Below are 18,701 nucleotides of genomic sequence, written 5' to 3'. Positions count from 1 at the left end.
ACCAAAAAACCAAAGGTCTGCTTTTGCGCTTCCGCTTGTTTTGCTCCAATGAACGCCGATTTCTTGGCTATGCTAAGAGATTGCGTGTCAAGGCTGTTTGTTGTCTTTGGGTCCTTGCACTAGACCTAAAAGCTCGAGAATGCGAATGCGAGGTGGTGGGATGGATGATTGCTGATTGCCTTCCAGAACAGCCTTAGTTGCCCGCCTAGGTAGCTATTTAGTCACCGTGGGCAAACGAGAAACCATCTTCTTACGCAGTTGCAAGTGAGAGGGAAATTTGACTGTAAATCACCACAAACATCCATCATATTTCTGGTGGTGCGTAACACGACATAAATAGGGTCTTGCTAACCTCGAAATCTACTCCTTGATGGTTCTTGTCTCGGGTGTCCGCTGTCACCAACCAGTCTAGTGTCCCCCGAACATCTTCACCATAAACTTGGTAAAACTTAAGGGTCTCGCAAGATTCGCCCCAACAATAAACCAGATAAAGAAACCTACATACCTTGAGCAGCGAACCTTGGGAATCATGAGCAGTGTTCAGCATTACAACGACTGGCCAAACACACAAGGCGTAAGCAGTTTTTCCATTTCCCCCACCAAAATTTTACCAAAATTCAAGACCAACACTAACACCTCTTTCCAGTTCGACGTCCGACATCAAGAACTCGAGCCCAAGGAACTCACTGTAAAAGGCGATATACCTGCCTACTGCGCCGGCGTGCTCTTCCGGAATGGTCTAGGACCACGCTCCGTAGAGACAGACAAGAACGGCGAAAAGACAACCGTGTACAAAACCAGCCACTGGTTCGACAGCTTCGCACAGGTCCACCGCTTCCAGATCCACGCGCCGACGCCCGACAGTCCAAAGGTCCGCGTGACGCACAACTCGCGACTGACCAGCGACGGCGTCGTCGAGCGCGTCAAGCGGACCGGTTCCCTCAACGATTTCACCTTTGGCGCAAAGAGGGATCCGTGCAAATCGCTGTTCCAAAAGGCGCAGGCTCTGTTCGCCCCGGTCCGTGGTGACGGAAAATATCCCGGAGATGTGAACGTGTCAGTAGCCCTCACGGCAAACTTCCCGGGCCTGTCGAGGTCGGCCGAGAGGGTCAACGGCAGGGTCGAGGGGCCGACGTTGATCAACAAGACCGACTCGACTATGATGCAGGCGCTGGATCCCGAGACGCTGGAGCCTATCGGCGTAGCGAGTCAAAAGAGATTGCATCCCGACCTGGCGGGACCCCTCAGTGCCGCTCACGCCAGCACCTGCCCCAAGACGGGTGATGTGTTCAACTACAACCTCGAGCTGGGTCGTTACCAAACCTACCGCGTATTCGTCGTCTCGGCAGCGACGGGAGAAACTTCTATCCTTGCCACCATAAAATACCCAGCCGCATACCTGCACTCGCTGTTCCTGTCCGAGAACTACGTCATCCTCTGCGTCTGGAACTGCTTCTACTCCATGGGCGGGGTGAGCACGCTATGGACCCGCAACCTAGCCGAAGCTTTTGCACCGTACGACAAGACCAAGCCGGCGACATGGTTCGTGATTGACCGAAAGCCTGGCGGAAGGGGACTGGTGAAAACGTTCGAGTCGGATGCATTTTACGCCTTTCACACCATCAACGCGTACGAGGTCGAGGGCAAGGGCGAAGACGCCTCAGAAGTGGACATTGTCGCCGACGTCTGCACGTTCGATAACATCGACAGCATCACGAGGCTATACATCGACAATCTCTTATCGGACTCGCCAGCCGCCAAGAAGCGCTGCGAGGAGGACCGTTTCTGGAGTGCCAGATACTCACGCTACCGTCTGGCGGGTGTTCCAAGTTCTGGCAAGGGGGATGAAACCACCAAGCCAAAGAGGGTGCAGCTCGAGTACCAAGGCGCGGCCGAGCTGGGTGGGCCGGAGCTACCAAGTATCAATGAGGCGTACCGTGCGCGGAAACACCGTTTCGTATACGGTGTGACGGCCACGGGAAAAAGCACTTTTCTAGACGGGCTCGTCAAACTTGACGTCGACACAGGAGAGACCATTTGCTGGAGCCGGCCCGGACAGACTGCGAGCGAGCCGATATTTGTCGCGGATCCGGACCCAAGTGTGTACGGGATTTTGGAGGATGCTGGAGTCCTGCTGACAGTAGTGCTAGATGGGATCCAAGGGGAGAGCTATCTCCTGGTGCTGAACGCCAAGGACATGACAGAAGTCGCCAGAGCGGACGTCGGCGGCGTGGTTGGGTTTGGGTTCCATGGACTGCACCTCTCCGCTAGTTTGTGAGGGTAGATCTAGAGGGACGTGTGACTGATTTCAAGTGTAGTTATGTGCTTATGATCTGGTAGGTTCTTTTCTCTTTTCATGTTGGTTGGTTTTTTTCAGTTGAGTTGCGGTGGATTTTGTCAGTCGTCCAGGTAGCCCATACATAACAGCATCGTGGCTCATTCATTTTGTAGCGGATCAGTTATCGTGAAGACTCCTGAATTGAAGCAACACTGCATCTTTAAAGGACCCCGAATTTTGTAATATTGCAAGGCGATGATGTCTGAAAGAAGGTTTTTTTTTTTTTTTTTTTTTTTTTTTTTGAGTTACTACTTAAACGGGGTCCAAAGAAACAACAATGAGCTGAGCTACAGGGCGGATTACATAACCAGTACCGTTGGGCGCTAGTCCCGATATCGATTAGCGTCAAATCAACCGACAGCCCATCGCAGTTTCGTACGTTTGCCTTGGCAGGTAGGCGCCATCGTGAATTTCAATTCGAAGCTTGACGCGACAGCATCTTGCCTTTCGTATTGCGACCCGACCTGCCAACCGACCCCTCAATCGCCATCCCTGCGTCCATCCAAAGTCAGGCTCCGATTCAATCCATTCCGATTTCCTCTTCTCCACAACTGAAGCCTGTTTGGGAGCTACAGCCGTCATCATGGGCAAGAAGAAGCGCAGCCATCCCGACGTGGAGGAGCTCCTTGCGCGGCCGTGGTGTTATTACTGTCCGTCCTGCCCCCAACACATGCCCCTTGGCCTGCTCATGTAGAAGCAGAACTGACCAGGTGGCAATCTATAGGCGAAAGAGACTTTGAGGACTTGAAGCTGCTTATCTCGCACCAAAAGGCAAAGCACTTCAAATGCGACCGATGTGGTCGCCGATTGAACACAGCAGGCGGTTAGTCGAGCCCCGTTTGATCCGTCACCGTATTTTGCCAGCTACGAGAACACACAAAGGTGACTAACCAATATCATCAACATCTAGGTCTCGCCGTGCATATGAACCAGGTGCACAAGGAGAGCTTGGACAAGGTTGAGAATGCGCTGCCGAATCGTGATGGCCTAGACATTGAAATCTTCGGCATGGAAGGTGTCCCGGAGGACATGCTGGCCCAGCACAGGACGCGCATCATCACAAACTACTACGAGGCTCAGGAGGCCCGACGCGCCGCCACAGGCAACCCGCCGCCGGGGCAGTCGGGTGGTCAAGGCCCGGCCAAGAAGATCAAGATTGAGACACCAGAGGAGATCAAGAAGCGGTTGGCCGAACACAAAGCCCGCCGCGCATTGGGACAAACGAATGGGAACCCTGGCTCGGATGTACCAAACCCTGCCCAAAGCGCAAGCCCGGGATCATTTGTAAGTCGGGAACTGCTCATCAGGCATCGACTCTGCTCTTTGACTTTGATACTGATTTAACTCTCAACTCGCAGACAACGCCCTTCAACGCCCCTCCTCAGTACGGCCAGCCTGGATACAACATGCAACAGTACCCGGGATATCCTGCTTCGACTCTGCCTACAAGACCTCCTGGGGTTGGTGCTGCAGCTCCACAAGCACTTCCGCAAAGGCCGCCATACGGTGCTCCTGGATTCCCACCTCCCGCAGGTGCAGGGATGCCGTCTACGCTCGATGACCTTGTCTCTGGTGCCGCACAGAGTGCGGGTGGTCGCAGTGGTGATGATATCGACAAGATGATAAGGCTAGCTGAGGCTGGGGTCAAGCCGGCAGGCGAAGGCGCCGCGGACTCCAAGGGCAAGAAGGACAAGAGCTCAAGGATGATGGTCGCGAACTCGACGTTCAGCTTGGAGGAGTTGATGGTACAACAATGGACAACCTCAGCAGGTGCGGCAATAGCCGTATGAATCTGTTGAGTGTTGTATGGCCTTTAATAATTGTAACATTTGTCGGAGTTTGGGTGCAGAAAATGTGGCAATTGATTGGGCTTGCTTTCTTGCCAACCCTGCCGTTGGTTGTCTTGTCCTGAGTCTATGTCTGCTCACTTGAACTGCTTCACAGGCATTCGACGATCACAGGTCGAGATGAACCGAACTCTTTACAGGCAGAGACCGCGGTCCCATCATGTTACTGCCTTGACTGAAGCAACTGACGCAGAACCGTGAATGAGATGCTTTCTAACAGTATTACATCCTCTATCAATTCGAGGCGAGATGTCTTTCGGTACAAGATCAGCCGATGATGCGGGTACAACTTGCACACAATTCGAGAGAACTTGACCGCTAGCATGCACGGGTGGACAAAATCTGGTTCAGATATGTCGAGCAAGCCTGGTTTGTGGATTTTTCTTGCCCGGCTAAATACACTGCTGCATGTTGGGGCTGCTTTTTGAGGTCACATTTCCCCGCATCGTCTATCTTCCCCCAGCTTTAAGCAATTATACCACATATCAACTTGAAGCTATGAATTTTCTCACTGTATGCCTGGACGTACTTGGCACATGCTGATGCAGCTGCTTTCCTACAGTCGCTACCTGGCTGGCCCGAGGTAGACATATCGATGCCAGGTATGTACCCTATTGCTTGATAACATCGCATTTCGAGCTGAGAGCACAAAGCAGAGCTCTTCACCATTGGAGTCTTCACCATTGGACGGCCGTGCGCCCATCCATATAGACCCACGATGGTTGTTGATGACGAGTCGCTAGTATTGCTTTGCCATAATATTTCTCCACATCGTCAAAAGATCGCCCGGCTGAACAGTATCGGCTGCTCGTCGGTCAGGATCCGCAGTGCTTTTACCCGTAATTCGGGTCTAGCCAACCTATACACACCACATCATGACCCTCTAAGACGAGCTTTCTCCGACTGTCGCAACGTGCCTCGTGCCTGACAGCCCCCATACTCGGACCTGGTTTCCTTGGCCAACCGTCCAACACCAACGACTCCATCATCGCACTGAATAACCCCTCGTCATTGAACGTCTTCGATGCAACCCACACCTTCGGTGTGACCATTGGATCGCTCTAGTCTCCCCTCCTTGTCTAAAATCAGATTACCTACGATGGACTCAATATTGACTGCAGGGTATTCCGACCCAAGCTTGCATCCCAGCAATCCGGGTGCGATATATTAACCGGATGCTGTCACTATGTTCCCCCGACCTCTTCTTGTTTGTTTCTTAAGGGATGTTGATACCCCAAAGGCCCAATCCCTCCTGAAGCGAGCGGCTTGTTTTCAAAGCTCGCGGCGACCTCACAAGTGGGCTGCCACAAGGAACGAGATACCTTTTTACAAGCGTCTTGTCTTGACTTCCCTTTCCCGCCTATGTCAGCTTGGTACTCCACAGGGAACACGAGAACCGGAGAGATGGCTTCTCTAGGCCGCTGTCTGATCTTGGTCGCTGCGGTTCTGGTGACAAGAGCCTCTGCCCTGGGCCAACAAGCTATAGTAGACTTCACCAGCTCTGCTAATAGCCTACAGATCGCGGGTGGACCCATATCAGCCGGTCAAATACGCGTCTCTCCGAACGAGTACTGGGGCGTCATCCGTGCAGCAAACGACCTGGCCGTGGACTTTGGGCGTGTGACGGGAACTAATTACACTCTCAGCAATAGAGAGACTGGGGCTTCCCCGGCCACCTATGGCTACGACCCGATAAATAACAAGAACAATACTGAGGTGAGACCAACTGGTGTTCTGGGTGGCTGTTATTTCTCATGGGTCTCGGGCTTTTCAGCGTCATGCTGGGGCTCGACAAGCATCCAAAGCCAATTCGGCCCATTGTGCGCCCGGCTAGCTCAATCGGTAGAGCGTGAGACTCTTACGAATCACAAGTTCCGAAACATCTCAAGGCTGTGGGTTCGACCCCCACGTCGGGCTCAATTCCTGACCAGCGCACTTTCTTTTTGCTTTTTGCTCTTCTTCATTTCTATTTTAATCAATGTATTTTTTGGGTAATTGACTGAAAGATGGATAAGATGCCGTAAACTAACATGGAAATTTTTAGTTTTCAACTACAGGAAAGACAGAGTTCTCCGGGCCTAGCTATTCCGACCCAAACCCAGGAAGCACAGTGATTATTGTTGGAACCATTGGTCGTTCCAACATCATCGATAATCTCGTATCATCCAACAAAGTCGATGTTTCCGAAATCGAGGGCAAATGGGAGGCATTCGTCAGCCAAGTTGTCGCAGAACCGATTCCAGGAGTCGCTCGAGCGTTGGTGATCGCGGGCAGCGACCCTCGCGGAACGATATATGGCATCTACGACGTCAGTGAGCAAATAGGCGTCAGCCCTTGGTACTTTTGGGCCGATGTGCCTACCAAAACGCACAAAGACATCTTCGCCTTGCCTGAGAAGAAGGTCCAGAACTCTCCAACCGTCAAATACCGTGGGTTCTTCATCAACGATGAGCAGCCCGACCTTACCAATTGGGTATCCTCGCGCTGGCCAGACACGCCGTACGGGCCCGGGTACGAACATAGGTTCTACGCACTTGTGTTCGAAGTCCTGCTGCGCAACCGGGCCAACTACCTCTGGCCGGCCGTCTGGGGCACCATGTTCCCCGTCGACGACCCGGCGAACCAGCCGCTTGCCGACGCATACGAGGTGGTCATGGGCACGTCACACACGGAGCCGCTGATGCGGGCGCAAAACGAATTTGGCAAGTTCTACAAGGGGCCGTGGGCGTACAACCTGAACAACGAGACCATTGACGACTACTTTCGGTACGGCGTCCAGCGCGCCAAGCCGTACGCTCGCAACTCGCTCTGGACGGTCGGCATGCGTGGCACGGGCGACACGGCCATCTCGGGGCTGGGCACCGACAGGATCGTGACGATGCTGCAGACGCTCGTAGAGAACCAGGCCCGGATAATGGAGGACGGCCTCGGCGTCAACCGCACCGAGATTCCGCAGGCATGGTGTCTGTACAAGGAGGTGCAGTCGTACATCTTTGAGGGCTTGAGGGTGCCGGATGAGGTCACGCTGTTGTGGGCCGACGATAACTGGGGCAACGTGAGACGGTTCCCGCTCAAGAACGAGACGAGCCGGCACGGAGGCGCGGGAGTCTACTACCATTTTGACTATGTGGGCGATCCGCGCAACTATAAATGGGTCAATACTATTCAGCTGTCAAAGACTGCTGAGCAGGTATGTTATATGGCTTCGTCGTACTCTTTATAGGGGTGCCAATACTTACTGCCATAATGCACATGGCGTACGCGCGCGGAGCGGACAGGATCTGGGTGGTCAACGTGGGCGACATCAAGGCCCAAGAGATTCCCATCAGCCACTTCTTCGACATGGCCTACGACGCCAAGAAGTGGACGGTCGACGCGACACACAGCTGGGCCAAGGACTGGGTCAAGCGGGAGTTTGGGGCAGAGCACGCCGACCAGATTGCCGAAATCATGATGACGTACGGCATGTACGCAGCCCGAAGGAAGTTTGAGCTCGTCGAGCCCAACACCTTCTCGGTGCTGCACTACCACGAGGCGGATGCCGTGCTGGAGCAGTGGGCCGTGCTGCACGAGCAGGCCCAGGCCGTCTACGTACAGCTGGATGAGGCGTACCGGCCTGCCTTCTTCCAGATGGTGCTGCATCCCATTATTGGCGGGGAGATCCTGTACAAGATACAGATCTCGGGGGCCAAGAACCAGCTCTACGCGGGGCAGAAGAGGAACTCTGCCAACGAGGTCATCAAGAGCATGCTAGCACTATCTGACGATGACGCCAATCTTACAAAGAGGTGGAATCAGATGTTGGATGGCAAATGGGAGCACATGATGGACCGTAAGCGATTCTCTGTATTTTTGCAAGCTTCCATTGAAGCTGGAATTATTATTATGCTAAACCTCTGCAAATCCAGAAACACACCTCGGCTACGACGGCTACTGGCAACAGCCCATGAGGAACACACTTCCGGATGTTCGCTATGTGCAGACGGCATGGTCGTCACTGGCAGGCCAGCTCGGGATCGGCGTCGAGGGATCCAACGCAACGGTCCCTGGGGACGACAAGTACCACGAAAACACATCAAACAATCTCCGCGTCCCGCCCATGGATCCGTACGGGCCCATCACGCGCTACTTTGACCTCTTCTCCCGCGGCGTCGACGTCTGCGAGTGGAACGCGAGCCCCTGGCAGCCGTGGGTGAAGCTGTCGGCGTACAACGGACGCGTGGGTGGACAAGACGACATCCGTGTCTTCATCCAGATTGACTGGGACGCCGTGCCGTCCAACGTGACGAGCACGGTGGTCAACATCAACATCACAACCCCCTGTCGCAGCAAGGACAGGTACGGATACGGACTGCCGATGGTGCAGGTGCCCATCAACAAGCGCTCCGTGTCGGGCAACTACAGCCAGGGCTTCGTCGAGGCCGACGGCGTGGTCAGCATCGAGGGTGAGCACTACCAGCGCGTCGTCAACGCATCGCAGCCGTCCAACACCAGCCTCTCGTACCACACCTTCAAGAACTATGGAAGGACCATGTCGGGGGTCGGGCTGTGGCCTCTGGACACGGACAAGGTGACGGTCGAGGAGGCGCCCGCGCTCGAGTACGACCTCTACCTCTTCAGCAACCACTCGACCGCCAACGTGACCGTCCTCATCTCGCCGACCCACAACTACCTGGGCGACCGCATGCCGCTCGCCTACGCCGTCGCCGACGCCGTCTGGGGCCGCCAGGGCAACTTTACGACGTCCCGGTTCTCCGTCCCACGGCCGGGGGCGCACAAGCTCCGCATCTGGGCGCTGATGCCCAGCGTCGTGGTGCAAAAGGTCATCATCGACATGGGCGGCGTCAGGCCGAGCTACCTGGGTCCGCCCGAGAGCTTCTTGCTGGGTCGGGACAAGATGGGCGAGTACAACCAGACTAGTTTCCTGAATGCGCCTGGGGCTGTTGGCGGGGCGGGTAACGGGAACTTGACGAGGATCGGGATGGCAAAGGAGGGCGGTGCTGCGAGGGTTGGTGTCGGGGCTGCTGGTCTTTGGTTGTTGGTTGGGTGGTTTGCCGTCTTTTTGATGTGAGGATTGAGATCGTCGTCGAAACTGTATGCGGTACCTGGTCTTGGTATGTAACCACCCATATAGCAAGTATGGTTTGACTTGGGGCAAACTGGACAGGATCTTCAAACATTAAAATTCCAGATGAATGAGGGAGGGTATAAAGCATGAATGAAATTACAAAAGTAGTACTCACAACAAACAAGAAACCGCCTGTCTAAGATGCTGCAGGCGTAGACTGTGTTGCCTTGGCGCCATACTGGCCAGACACATCGACCTGCTGCCACCTATCCTCTATATGCAAGTCCTTGCCACCTCCCGGGTACTCAACGCTGAAGATGTCAATATTCCTCTTCGCCAGCCCCGCCCTAGCCGACAAGCCACTGCCCGCACCATCCTTCCCCGTCTCCTTGTTCACCCTAGGCGAGTTCTCCCTTCTCCTGGTGCACCTCCCACCCATCTGGATCTGCTCACCCAGCAGCCTCTGCCACACGTAGAGCTGGTTCGCGATCCCACTCGCAGCCGGCTGCGCGGTTGCAATCTCGCGCGGAAAGTTCTGGCCAAAGACGGCCACCACGGCCGCCTCGGCAAAGTGCTCGCGCCAGTCCAAGCCCGCATACGCCGACGCGCGGCGCCCGTCCGCCCCGGCGGCCTCGCGCCACAGCTCCGACTCGGAAAACGGCGCGCCCTGGCCGGGAAGCGCGGCGTAGTCCATCTCGTGCCCGACCTGGTGGATCAGCGTCTGCATGGTCGGGCGGGCGTGCAGGTGCAGATCGCCGGGGGCGCGCCAGCTCGCGACGGCGTCGTGCTGCCGGGCCGGGTAGGCGATGACGTGCCGGACGTAGCTGCGCATGCCGACGGGGATCTTGCCCAGGTTGCCGATCAGGTTTTCCTCGGTGGCCGGCGCGTCCTTGTGGCGGCAGACGACCCAGTCGTTGTCGCAGTCGTCGTACAGCACGTCGTACGCGGTAAAGTCCATGGGCGACAGGTCGTTGGCCACGGCGGCCTCGTGGCAGGCCTTGGGAAGATAGTGGTGCAGCCACTCGATCACGACGGCCGGCTGGTTGGGCACGGACATCCAGCGCTCTTCGAGCAGGTTGAAGTTGGTGGCTGGGTCCAGCGCCGGTTTGTCGATTTGGGCGACCGCCGTGCAGATGCAGACGGTGACGGCCGTGGCTGTCGCAATGCTGAGGCGTACCATGGTTTTTGTTTTCTTCTTTTCGACCTGTGGTTCCCCAAGTTTGCTTTATTGTGGCTTATATCTCAGTGATATTGGCGCCGCTGCTGGTCTCGCAAGAGAAGAACGGAACAGGTTACCACAATTCTTATGAACCCAGAAACCTCCCTGCCACAAGGCTGTCGAGCATTCCCGAATTAGAACACATCGGAGCACCTTGATCATATACGGGCCGCAAAGAGGCACAGCCCTAGGCATTCGCTGCAGTGGTGCGCAGCAGGATCGAGTGGCGGAGTACGACTCCCAGGGTGCTGAACCAATGGGGTGTTGTGCTGCGGACAGGCTGAAGCTTGGGACTTTGAGATCATCATTTGTGGGAAATTGCTCTGCCAAGCCTTGTGCCGCCAGGCTGTAGCCCTGAATGCTCTCGTCCTTTATATTCTCACGCTGGGTTTGCAAATTAAACGATTGATGATCTGGATTATTGTCAGTGATTATCGGGTTTTGACATGTTTGCAGTAAAAAGGGGTCAACCTGGTACATCGCAGTTTTGTTACTGTCATCAAAACTGAAATGACTGAGGCCCACCGAAAGAGGTATCTACTCTTTAGATCTTCCGTGGTTAGCTTGTATGCAAAGGCTTTCGCAAAGAGACTAGACGCGTCCATGAATATCGTCATGTGGTTCGTATCAATCGACTCTTCATCCAGAAGGACCTGCGAAAAACGAGTTGAATCTTTTACCATCACAAAAGAGGGCAGCGAGAAAGAGCCACCATGATACTAGAACAAGTAAAGCAGAACCCCAGACACCATACACCATGAGAAATCAGAGCTGTGACCTTGACGATTCCCTTCCTCGATGCAAGTAAATCAAATAAGAGAAATAAATGAGAAGAAAATAACACCAAACGAAATTTCTCCCAGGGTATCTCACTGAACGCCAAGCAATTCGACAAGACGCCCAACGACCAGAACCAACTGCCAACCGAATCGAGTCAAAGAAAACAAAAATGCACACCGTGCCACAAAACCGTAATGTTCCTTTTCCGCAAATATCCTCATCGTAAATAGAGATTAAAATAGATCAAATGCGCCACAACTTGTTTGTAAAAACGCAAAAAGAAAAGACAAAGCCTTCTCTCACTCATCCAACGGCAGCAGTTTGCCATTCAGTATAAGCTGGTAGAAACAAGTATGGTCAACGGCACCATAGTTGTTCTTTGCGCGAATGAGGAACTTTGTCGTGGCAAACCCGAACCGATACACGTCCTTTGGAAAGTAAAAGTTCTCACCAGAGTGGCCAACTTCGGTATCGTTCGGGTACAAAAAGTTACCGATCTTGACAAACTTATCGGCAGTCAGCGGGTCGTAGCGGTCAACTCCGGGAAAGTATGCCAACGACCATGACAGAGCGTGGTCGAACATTGCCTGGTCGTCATCGAGCTGGATCCAAACTTCGACCTCCTTTGGCATCGACTCGGGCTCCACCGTCTCCTTGGCGCTGATGTGCTCGAGCCGCAGCACCTGCGGGATGAGACGCTTTGTCATGATGGCAATGTCGGCCGCCATGGGGGGAACTTTGTGTGTCTCGCCAGTGCTTTTTAGGCGACGATTTGGCGATTGACCCGTTCCTCCACACCAGCAGTCACCGTCACCCTCCCAAGGATCCAGGACGCTTCCCGCGAAGAGGGGACTCTTGATGGGTCCATTCGAGTTCTCCGTCTGGAACCTCCTGTGCCCCATGTGTCCCTTGTTTGGCCATTTATAGGCAGGACTGGTGCGATAAACGTCGATCAGAGCCCCGGATCTGATTGTGAAGTGGTTCACTGCGCTGGTAACCTCTTCATCCGTGGCCTTGATCCTGCCTTTTGTGAAGGACTCGAGCAGCGCATTGCCAGCAAACATGTGAAGAGCCTTGTCCAGATTCTGCTGCATTTGCTCCTTTGTCATGGATAGAGATGATCTACCCATCGCCTGCTCAAATTCCGCGAGCTTGCCTTGGAAATCCTTCATTTGACTAGCAGTCTCATGATGATGTTTCGCGAGTTGCTTCTTGAGAATCTGTAGGAATTCATCCTTGCTCACGACCTCGAACGGCTTTTCCTCGGCCACCCGACGAACAATTCTGTTCAGCTCCTCGTCCGACAACTGAGAATCTTGACCAATGCCGGCTATTTGTCGAATTTGGCGGGCATTGTCCTTGAGCCAGCGCCAAAAGAATGATTCGATGTGCTTCTCAATGGCCTTGGCATGTTGCTCTGAGATGTTACCATCCTTGTCCAAGGTGGGAATCTGGGGATCTTGCTGCATCAGATCCCTGACCGCAACATAGAACTCGTGAGGTACCTTGTCGTCCGACATGCGCACGAACTCTGGCAGGATTTGCTCCAGCTTGGCCAGAGCGGCATCTTGCACCGTCGCCCTGTCTTTGATTTCATGGATGTCCTTGTCATGGCTTTTGAAAGCTGCCACGATCTTGCTGTAGTTCCCATTGCTTCCTGGTAAGTTGTGACCAAAGGATGGCGATACGAGCTGGCCGAGGTTGTCCTTCCAGTCTTGCAAGATATGCCACCCCATCCCGTTGTTCAACGGAATACCCTCAAAGCTTGTGGGCCGGCCATAGGATGACGCGATTGCAATAGCCATAAGGGCAAGTAAAAGGGGGATAAGGAGGCGCCCGAGTGTAGAATGTTTCCACAAGTATGAAGCCAAGTGAGCCGGCGCCTTGGCGAGTTCCTGAAAGAAATTCCAGACGCATTGGATTAGAGAGACCTGCCACTGGCTGAGGGTGTCAAAGATTGTCCACATGAATTCACTCAGATGAGTCCATCCTGCGCCGAGGGCCTGGGCCCATTCGCGAAGCTTTTTGCTCTTTGAGCTCTGGCTCGATGTGTCACCAGGGCCACCTCTGCCCTGGCCCGGAGTGTCATCTCCAGGCGCACCTCCGCCCTGGCCCTGGGAGCCACCTTGGGGCGCACCTCCGCTCTGGCTCTGACGACGACTCAACGGAGCACCATCGGTCTGGCTCTGATGGCGACTCAACGGGGGACCACCTCCCTGTGAACGATGGCTACTCGCATCACTACTCGAAGAGCTACTTGAAGGGCTACTCGGAGGCCCATCTCCGGCAAGAAAGCTGCGTCTCTGAGTGTTGCCTAGGCCGCGATTGGGTGCGAACAATCCTCTGGCTCCGGCAACGGTTCCGATTCGGGTTTCAGGGGCTTCAATATGGGGGCGCACAAAGCCAGACGTTAGTTCAGGTCTTGCTGGGGCAGCACCGATGTCGCGAATTGGTTCCGACTCTTCCTCGCCGTCGGGAGGTAGAAGACTGTTGCGGATCTGCTGTTGACGCGCTCTGGCCTCACGTTCAAGCCCATCTTCGTATTCAGACATCTCACGGACGGGATAGTTGTTTTCAAGATCATGGCTCATGTGTGTGGCCACATAGCGCCTCGAATTAGGTGAGTCTGAATGGGACCTGATTCCTCGATGGTTGGGACTGGAGTTCCAGCTGTAAGTCTGTGACTCCGGAGTTTGCGCTCTACGGAGCGAAAACGGGGTTGACCGCGGTAGCGGCGCAGGATTCAGGGGATTGATGATATCCACGTCTGCGTTCCTGTTATTCGATGAACCGGCGGCTGTAGAAACTGGATTCGCAATTGGATTGGGGAGCTCTGGAGAAGGTGTTGCCAAGTCTCCAGGGTCACCAGCTCCGCGGGAGATTGTTGTCGTTTGCCCGGTGGCACTCGTACTAGCTGCATCGCCTGACGCAGAAGCACCCGAGGCGGGAGCACCTGAAGCAGGGGCAGCAGGAAGAGGAGCAGCAGGAAGAGGAGCGGTAGGACGAGGAGCGGCAGGAAGAGGAGCAGCAGGAGGAGCATTTCGGAGAGGAGGACGTGAGAAATCGAAAAGAGACCCCGGGAGACGACCCGAGGGAGGACCCTGAGGTGTTGAAAGGGTCGTATCCCGGTAAATCACACTTTCAGTGTTGTAACTCTTTTCTGAGGGGGCAACCGAGGACAGGCCGTTTGGTACTTGTAGGAAAGCCCCATTCTGCCGGTCCGGCGTTTGCGGGGCCTGATTCTCATCTACAAAATCCTCTTCGAGACCTATCATGTCCACGTCGTCGTCATCTTCCTCATTGGCTGGTTCTTCCTCATTGGCGGGTTCTTCCTCGGTCGTTTGCACCGCGGTTCTCTGATAGCTTATCTTTTTAGCACTTGGGACCTTATGAGTGGGAAGATCATCCCAATAGGGCTTTTCTGGAAGCTCAGAAAGGGTGAGTGCGGTGGAACTTGCCCGTGGCCTGGCAGCACCTCGGCCCGTGCGCCTTATCACTGCTGCAGAGTCCTGGTCTTCATCGGCCAACTCATCAGCGTCCTGGGTTGTCTTTTGACGTTTTGGGTCCCTGGTGCCTGCGGCAAGATCAAGCTCCTTGCGCTTGCCTAGTAGTGAGTTGGCGGGCGCAGCGGCACTCCCTGCACCCGGCGCGTCGCCTCTGCCATCCTCTTTTGGCTTGTCGGACTGAATCGTCTTGGCGGCACGGGCCAGTGCCGCTCCAAGATCCGTGCTCTGCATGGCGTAGTTGCGATTATGATCGAGAGTGAACGGCTGAAAGGCCTCTGAGCCATAATTGGTGCTGAACTTTTGAGGTCGCGGCGACAAGCCAGATGCAAGGGTAGTGGCGGCAGCCACCATCGTAGCGGCCGGAGAAGCACTGGGCTGACCTGCATTGTTGGCCGCAGCCCTGACGCGAGAGGGAGCCCTAACACCTTGTTGACGGACAGACCCAAGAATTGGGGGTTGGGGGAAACTCCGTACAGGAGGATCCGGTGGTGGCATGGTGACGCCTCCCAAGATTCAACCTGATCAGATTCTCAGCGAAAAGCGCAGGGATGCTACATCAATGTTAGTAAATCCAATGAATCCATGAGTTGCATTTTGTGAGGTGAGTGTGAGATGAAAGCGGATGAAATGCTAGGCGCAAATAGTGAGGAAAGAGAGACTCGTAGCGAGTGAGAATGAGGATCCTCGAGAATTATGATAGCTGGCAATAGATCTCAAAACAAAAAAAAGATTCATCTGCGGTGCAGCTATGTATTGTAGAGATCAACTCACAGTGAGAAGCAAGCCGTGGCTTGCGCAAGATGAAGTGGAGAATAGACCGTAGGTGAGTGGAGAAGTTTTTGGTGATAGAGTCGAGTCGAGTCGCGTCAACAGGCGCGTTGATTAGTGGAAGCGGTGAGGTGCAAGTGAGGTAAGAAAAGCGAGGTCAACTTCCAGTTGTTTGCAAGTTGCAAAGATGAGAAGGAAGTACAAGCTCGAAAAGATCCCGCGAGCAAAAAGAAGTGCACGCGCCGCAAGTTTTGAAGGCCGCCAATGCAATCATGGCAGAGTTCTGAGCGCCGCAACTGACTTGACTGGCTGGGCTACAGGACTGAAATCGGTAATATGTCTTGCGTCGAAGCTTTTGGTCAAAGAGACGCGCGCAAGTGCCGGAAACATTCGGCCCCGGATCCGTTTGAATTAATTGTGGCAGTATCAGGCGATAACAATCGGTGAAGGACTGTTGCTCATTGTTGGTGGTCCTCGGTTTTGACGTTTGCGATCATCATTGTAGTGCCGTCTACCTCCGTCCGGGCATACCGTTGCACGCGTCTTTGTTTGTCGCTTGCCGGCAAAAGCTAGCTCCACGCGGGATGGTGGCCACCCAACCATTGGACGGTTTCACGTGATGACCCGCCGACGGACAAAGCCAAACCGAATTAATTCCTCACCAACCTACAGCACATTGACTCTCAGACCGCATCCATCGCATCTTTTCTAAGTAAATTGTGTCGACCGCAGATATCCAATCATGAGACAATGTGCGTTTTCATGGGACAAAATACGATAGGAACAATGAAGAAACCAATTGAACTCGCTGGAATGTCAGCACAGTCAACCTAAGCTTGCTGAGGACACACATACCGATTGCGTGTGGCATTTACAACATTCGCAGCATTCCAGTGAATCCTGGACCCATCCGTCAGCAATTACACCTTTGTCGTGTGCGCTCTAGCCCAGGCAACAATTATGTAGGTACAGTAGGTAGGCCATCACAAGGAAGCGTCCAAGTTCAACTACTTTGGAGTATTGTTGAACAATAAAAACTGCTAACACATCCTGTCGCAAAGTCCCGACCGCAACCTACGGTAGGCTCGCCATGTACAACGGCTGCAATTGATGGAAGATTTGGGATTTTCAATGAGGCTTTGCCCCTGTCTCGGTCGGCCCACAGTGACGCATCCCTATCCGATGTTGGGTCTCTCTGTCTAATTCTTGGCAATGACTGTTTCCAGCTGGAGACTCTCAATTCTGTTTTCAAACACGACACATCAGCGTAGAAGACAATCATACCTCACAGCATCTCCAACATGGTCCGCGGAACAGTTCTGATTACGGGGTAAGTTGCATGAACCCGCGAAGAATACTCCCGATCGCTTGCCCGCGGCAAACCGCGCCAATTGCTTTCGGGTTGCCCCCGCTCCCCCTGATTGTCCAGGGACGACCCCACCATAGCACCGTTCGTTGCATTGGAGGCTGTCGATGCTCACACTAACGGTTCTGCAGTGGCACGGGCTACATTGGCTCGTTCACCTCGCTCGCGCTACTCGAGAATGACTACGATGTCGTAATCGTCGATAACCTCTATAACTCCTCTGCCGTTGCCATCGACCGCATCGAGCTTATCTGCGGCAAGCGACCCGCCTTCCACAATGTCGACATAACCGACGAGGCCGCGCTCGACAAGGTCTTCGATGCGCATCCCGAGATTGACAGCGTCATCCACTTTGCCGCCCTCAAGGCCGTCGGCGAGTCGGGCGAGATCCCGCTCGAGTACTACCGCGTCAATGTTGGTGGCAGCATTTCGCTCCTGCGCTCCATGCAAAAGCACAACGTATGCAACATTGTCTTCTCGTCTTCGGCCACCGTCTACGGTGACGCGACCCGCGTGCCGAACATGATCCCGATCCCGGAGCACTGCCCAATCGGCCCGACCAACACATACGGCCGGACAAAGTCGACGATCGAGGATGTCATCTCGGACCATGTCAACGCCCAGCGCAACAACCTGAAGAAGGCAGATAAGCCATTCGACATGTGGAACGGCGCTTTGCTGCGCTACTTCAACCCATGCGGTGCACACCCCAGCGGTCTGATGGGTGAGGACCCTCAGGGGGTGCCTTTCAATCTCCTGCCGCTGCTCGGTCAGGTTGCGACTGGCCAGAGGGAGAAGCTTCTCGTTTTCGGTGATGGTAAGCCTTTTTTGACCCTACTGCCCGCGCTGCTGCGGCTTTGCTGACATGTGATTCTGCGTTGTCAGACTACTCATCCCGCGACGGCACCGCCATCCGAGACTACATCCACGTCCTCGACCTTGCCAAAGGCCACCTCGCAGCTCTCAACTACCTCCGAGACAACAAGCCTGGTGTCAAGGCATGGAACCTGGGTTCCGGTCGCGGCAGCACCGTCTTTGAGATGATCAAGGCCTTTAGCTCTGTCGTGGGTCGTGACCTGCCGTATGAGGTCGTGCCTCGCCGCCAGGGTGACGTGCTGGACCTCACGGCCAACCCGGCGCTTGCCAACAAGGAGCTCGGTTGGAAGACGGAGCTCCGTATGGAGGATGCGTGCCAGGACCTGTGGAAATGGGTCAAGAACAACCCCCAGGGCTACAGGCAGGATCCTCCCCAGGAGTTTGTTGCAGCGCTCAAGAAGTGAGAGGTAGACGGGAAGCTTTGTTGGTTGGACTTGGCCATGTCTAATGCTTGCAGCCATAATTATCGCATAGCGCAGAATCAATCAATGTGGAAGGTTAGGTAGAAGTTTGGGGGAAACGCCTATCAATTTCTATCAAAACTAATATATACCATATCCGGGCGATAATGCCTCTTTTTTAATCACACCCGTCCTATCATAGCTCGTTCCGGCATCGGCGTTCCTCTCGTACGTATTTACCAGTTCATCACCGCGACTCTAAAAGACAGTCGATAATTAATTGGTTGGTTCTTATCTTTCGGAAGAAAGCATTATTTACGACTTATTGGTGTTCACGCAGTCGAACACAATCCAAAATCAGCAGATGGGCAATGACCTTGAAATCGGTCTCCGACGGAAAAGACGAGGTTGATCGGAGAGGCGCGGGGGTTCGTTCGATTGGCATCCATACGAACAATATGGACAGCACCTAGGCTAGGTCTTTTCGGTGTGGATATCCGTCGGCTAGCAATCTATCCTAGCCAGACCCCAC

At 54.3% G+C, this 18,701-nt stretch overlaps 6 protein-coding genes and 1 non-coding gene across 8 annotated transcripts; 5 read left to right on the top strand and 2 right to left on the bottom strand.

The window, feature by feature from the left end:
* Nucleotides 1-4: 4 nt before the first annotated feature.
* On the top strand, nt 5-2,509 carry MGG_08016 (retinal pigment epithelial membrane family protein). The gene is made up of 3 exons (XM_003714920.1): nt 5-283; nt 408-574; nt 647-2,509. Exons 2-3 carry the CDS (start codon nt 530-532, stop codon nt 2,276-2,278), a joined length of 1,677 nt encoding a protein of 558 aa, XP_003714968.1. The 5' UTR covers nt 5-283; nt 408-529; the 3' UTR covers nt 2,279-2,509.
* Nucleotides 2,510-2,737: 228 nt separating this feature from the next.
* On the top strand, nt 2,738-4,696 carry MGG_08015 (uncharacterized protein). Its single transcript, XM_003714919.1, has 4 exons — nt 2,738-2,988; nt 3,063-3,161; nt 3,249-3,622; nt 3,697-4,696. Exons 1-4 carry the CDS (start codon nt 2,922-2,924, stop codon nt 4,126-4,128), a joined length of 972 nt encoding a protein of 323 aa, XP_003714967.1. The 5' UTR covers nt 2,738-2,921; the 3' UTR covers nt 4,129-4,696.
* An 823-nt stretch (nt 4,697-5,519) lies between these two features.
* On the top strand, nt 5,520-9,390 carry MGG_08014 (uncharacterized protein). Its single transcript, XM_003714918.1, has 4 exons — nt 5,520-5,901; nt 6,230-7,379; nt 7,409-8,017; nt 8,094-9,390. Exons 1-4 carry the CDS (start codon nt 5,548-5,550, stop codon nt 9,254-9,256), a joined length of 3,276 nt encoding a protein of 1,091 aa, XP_003714966.1. The 5' UTR covers nt 5,520-5,547; the 3' UTR covers nt 9,257-9,390.
* On the top strand, nt 6,010-6,102 carry MGG_20029. Its single transcript has one exon. It is a non-coding gene; the product is annotated as a tRNA-Lys (tRNA).
* On the bottom strand, nt 9,338-10,612 carry MGG_15340 (uncharacterized protein). The gene has a single exon (XM_003714917.1). The coding sequence runs from the start codon at nt 10,431-10,433 to the stop codon at nt 9,450-9,452; it is 984 nt and encodes a 327-aa protein (XP_003714965.1). The 5' UTR covers nt 10,434-10,612; the 3' UTR covers nt 9,338-9,449.
* A 383-nt stretch (nt 10,613-10,995) lies between these two features.
* MGG_15339 lies at nt 10,996-16,065 on the bottom strand (the record flags this gene model as incomplete). Of its 2 annotated transcripts, XM_003714915.1 has the most annotated exons (3): nt 11,552-14,608; nt 14,711-15,309; nt 15,530-16,065. In XM_003714915.1, 2 exons carry the CDS (start codon nt 15,251-15,253, stop codon nt 11,552-11,554), a joined length of 3,600 nt encoding a protein of 1,199 aa, XP_003714963.1. The 2 variants fall into 2 exon arrangements, with proteins under 2 accessions (XP_003714964.1, XP_003714963.1); XM_003714916.1 differs by lacking the exon at nt 15,530-16,065 and having other exon boundaries at nt 10,996-15,253.
* Nucleotides 16,066-16,200: 135 nt separating this feature from the next.
* MGG_08012 (UDP-glucose 4-epimerase) lies at nt 16,201-18,463 on the top strand. Its single transcript, XM_003714914.1, has 4 exons — nt 16,201-16,501; nt 16,588-16,856; nt 17,024-17,709; nt 17,778-18,463. The coding sequence occupies exons 2-4, from the start codon at nt 16,828-16,830 to the stop codon at nt 18,170-18,172; spliced, it is 1,110 nt and encodes a 369-aa protein (XP_003714962.1). The 5' UTR covers nt 16,201-16,501; nt 16,588-16,827; the 3' UTR covers nt 18,173-18,463.
* Nucleotides 18,464-18,701: the final 238 nt, after the last annotated feature.

The sequence above is a fragment of the Pyricularia oryzae genome, chromosome 2 (assembly GCF_000002495.2).
Source record: "Pyricularia oryzae 70-15 chromosome 2, whole genome shotgun sequence".
NCBI lineage: Eukaryota > Fungi > Ascomycota > Sordariomycetes > Magnaporthales > Pyriculariaceae > Pyricularia > Pyricularia oryzae.
The sequence above is the reverse complement of the archived record's forward strand: the minus strand, read 5'-3'. Positions and strand labels throughout refer to the sequence as shown.

Bases quoted from the DNA above. Each gene is read 5' to 3' on its own strand.
- MGG_08012 (XM_003714914.1), top strand. From the start codon at position 16,828: ATGGTCCGCGGAACAGTTCTGATTACGGG. The intron at 16,857-17,023 runs GTAAGTTGCATG...ACGGTTCTGCAG, and splicing joins GGAACAGTTCTGATTACGGG to TGGCACGGGCTACATTGGCT. The intron at 17,710-17,777 runs GTAAGCCTTTTT...CTGCGTTGTCAG, and splicing joins GCTTCTCGTTTTCGGTGATG to ACTACTCATCCCGCGACGGC.
- MGG_08014 (XM_003714918.1), top strand. From the start codon at position 5,548: ATGTCAGCTTGGTACTCCACAGGGAACACGAGAACCGGAGAGATGGCT. The intron at 5,902-6,229 runs GTGAGACCAACT...GGAAATTTTTAG, and splicing joins ATAACAAGAACAATACTGAG to TTTTCAACTACAGGAAAGAC. The intron at 8,018-8,093 runs GTAAGCGATTCT...CTGCAAATCCAG, and splicing joins ATGGGAGCACATGATGGACC to AAACACACCTCGGCTACGAC.
- MGG_08016 (XM_003714920.1), top strand. From the start codon at position 530: ATGAGCAGTGTTCAGCATTACAACGACTGGCCAAACACACAAGGC. The intron at 575-646 runs GTAAGCAGTTTT...ACCTCTTTCCAG, and splicing joins ACTGGCCAAACACACAAGGC to TTCGACGTCCGACATCAAGA.
- MGG_15340 (XM_003714917.1), bottom strand. From the start codon at position 10,433: ATGGTACGCCTCAGCATTGCGACAGCCACGGCCGTCACCGTCTGCATC.
- MGG_08015 (XM_003714919.1), top strand. From the start codon at position 2,922: ATGGGCAAGAAGAAGCGCAGCCATCCCGACGTGGAGGAGCTCCTTGCG. The intron at 2,989-3,062 runs GTCCGTCCTGCC...GGCAATCTATAG, and splicing joins GCGGCCGTGGTGTTATTACT to GCGAAAGAGACTTTGAGGAC. The intron at 3,162-3,248 runs GTTAGTCGAGCC...ATCAACATCTAG, and splicing joins CCGATTGAACACAGCAGGCG to GTCTCGCCGTGCATATGAAC.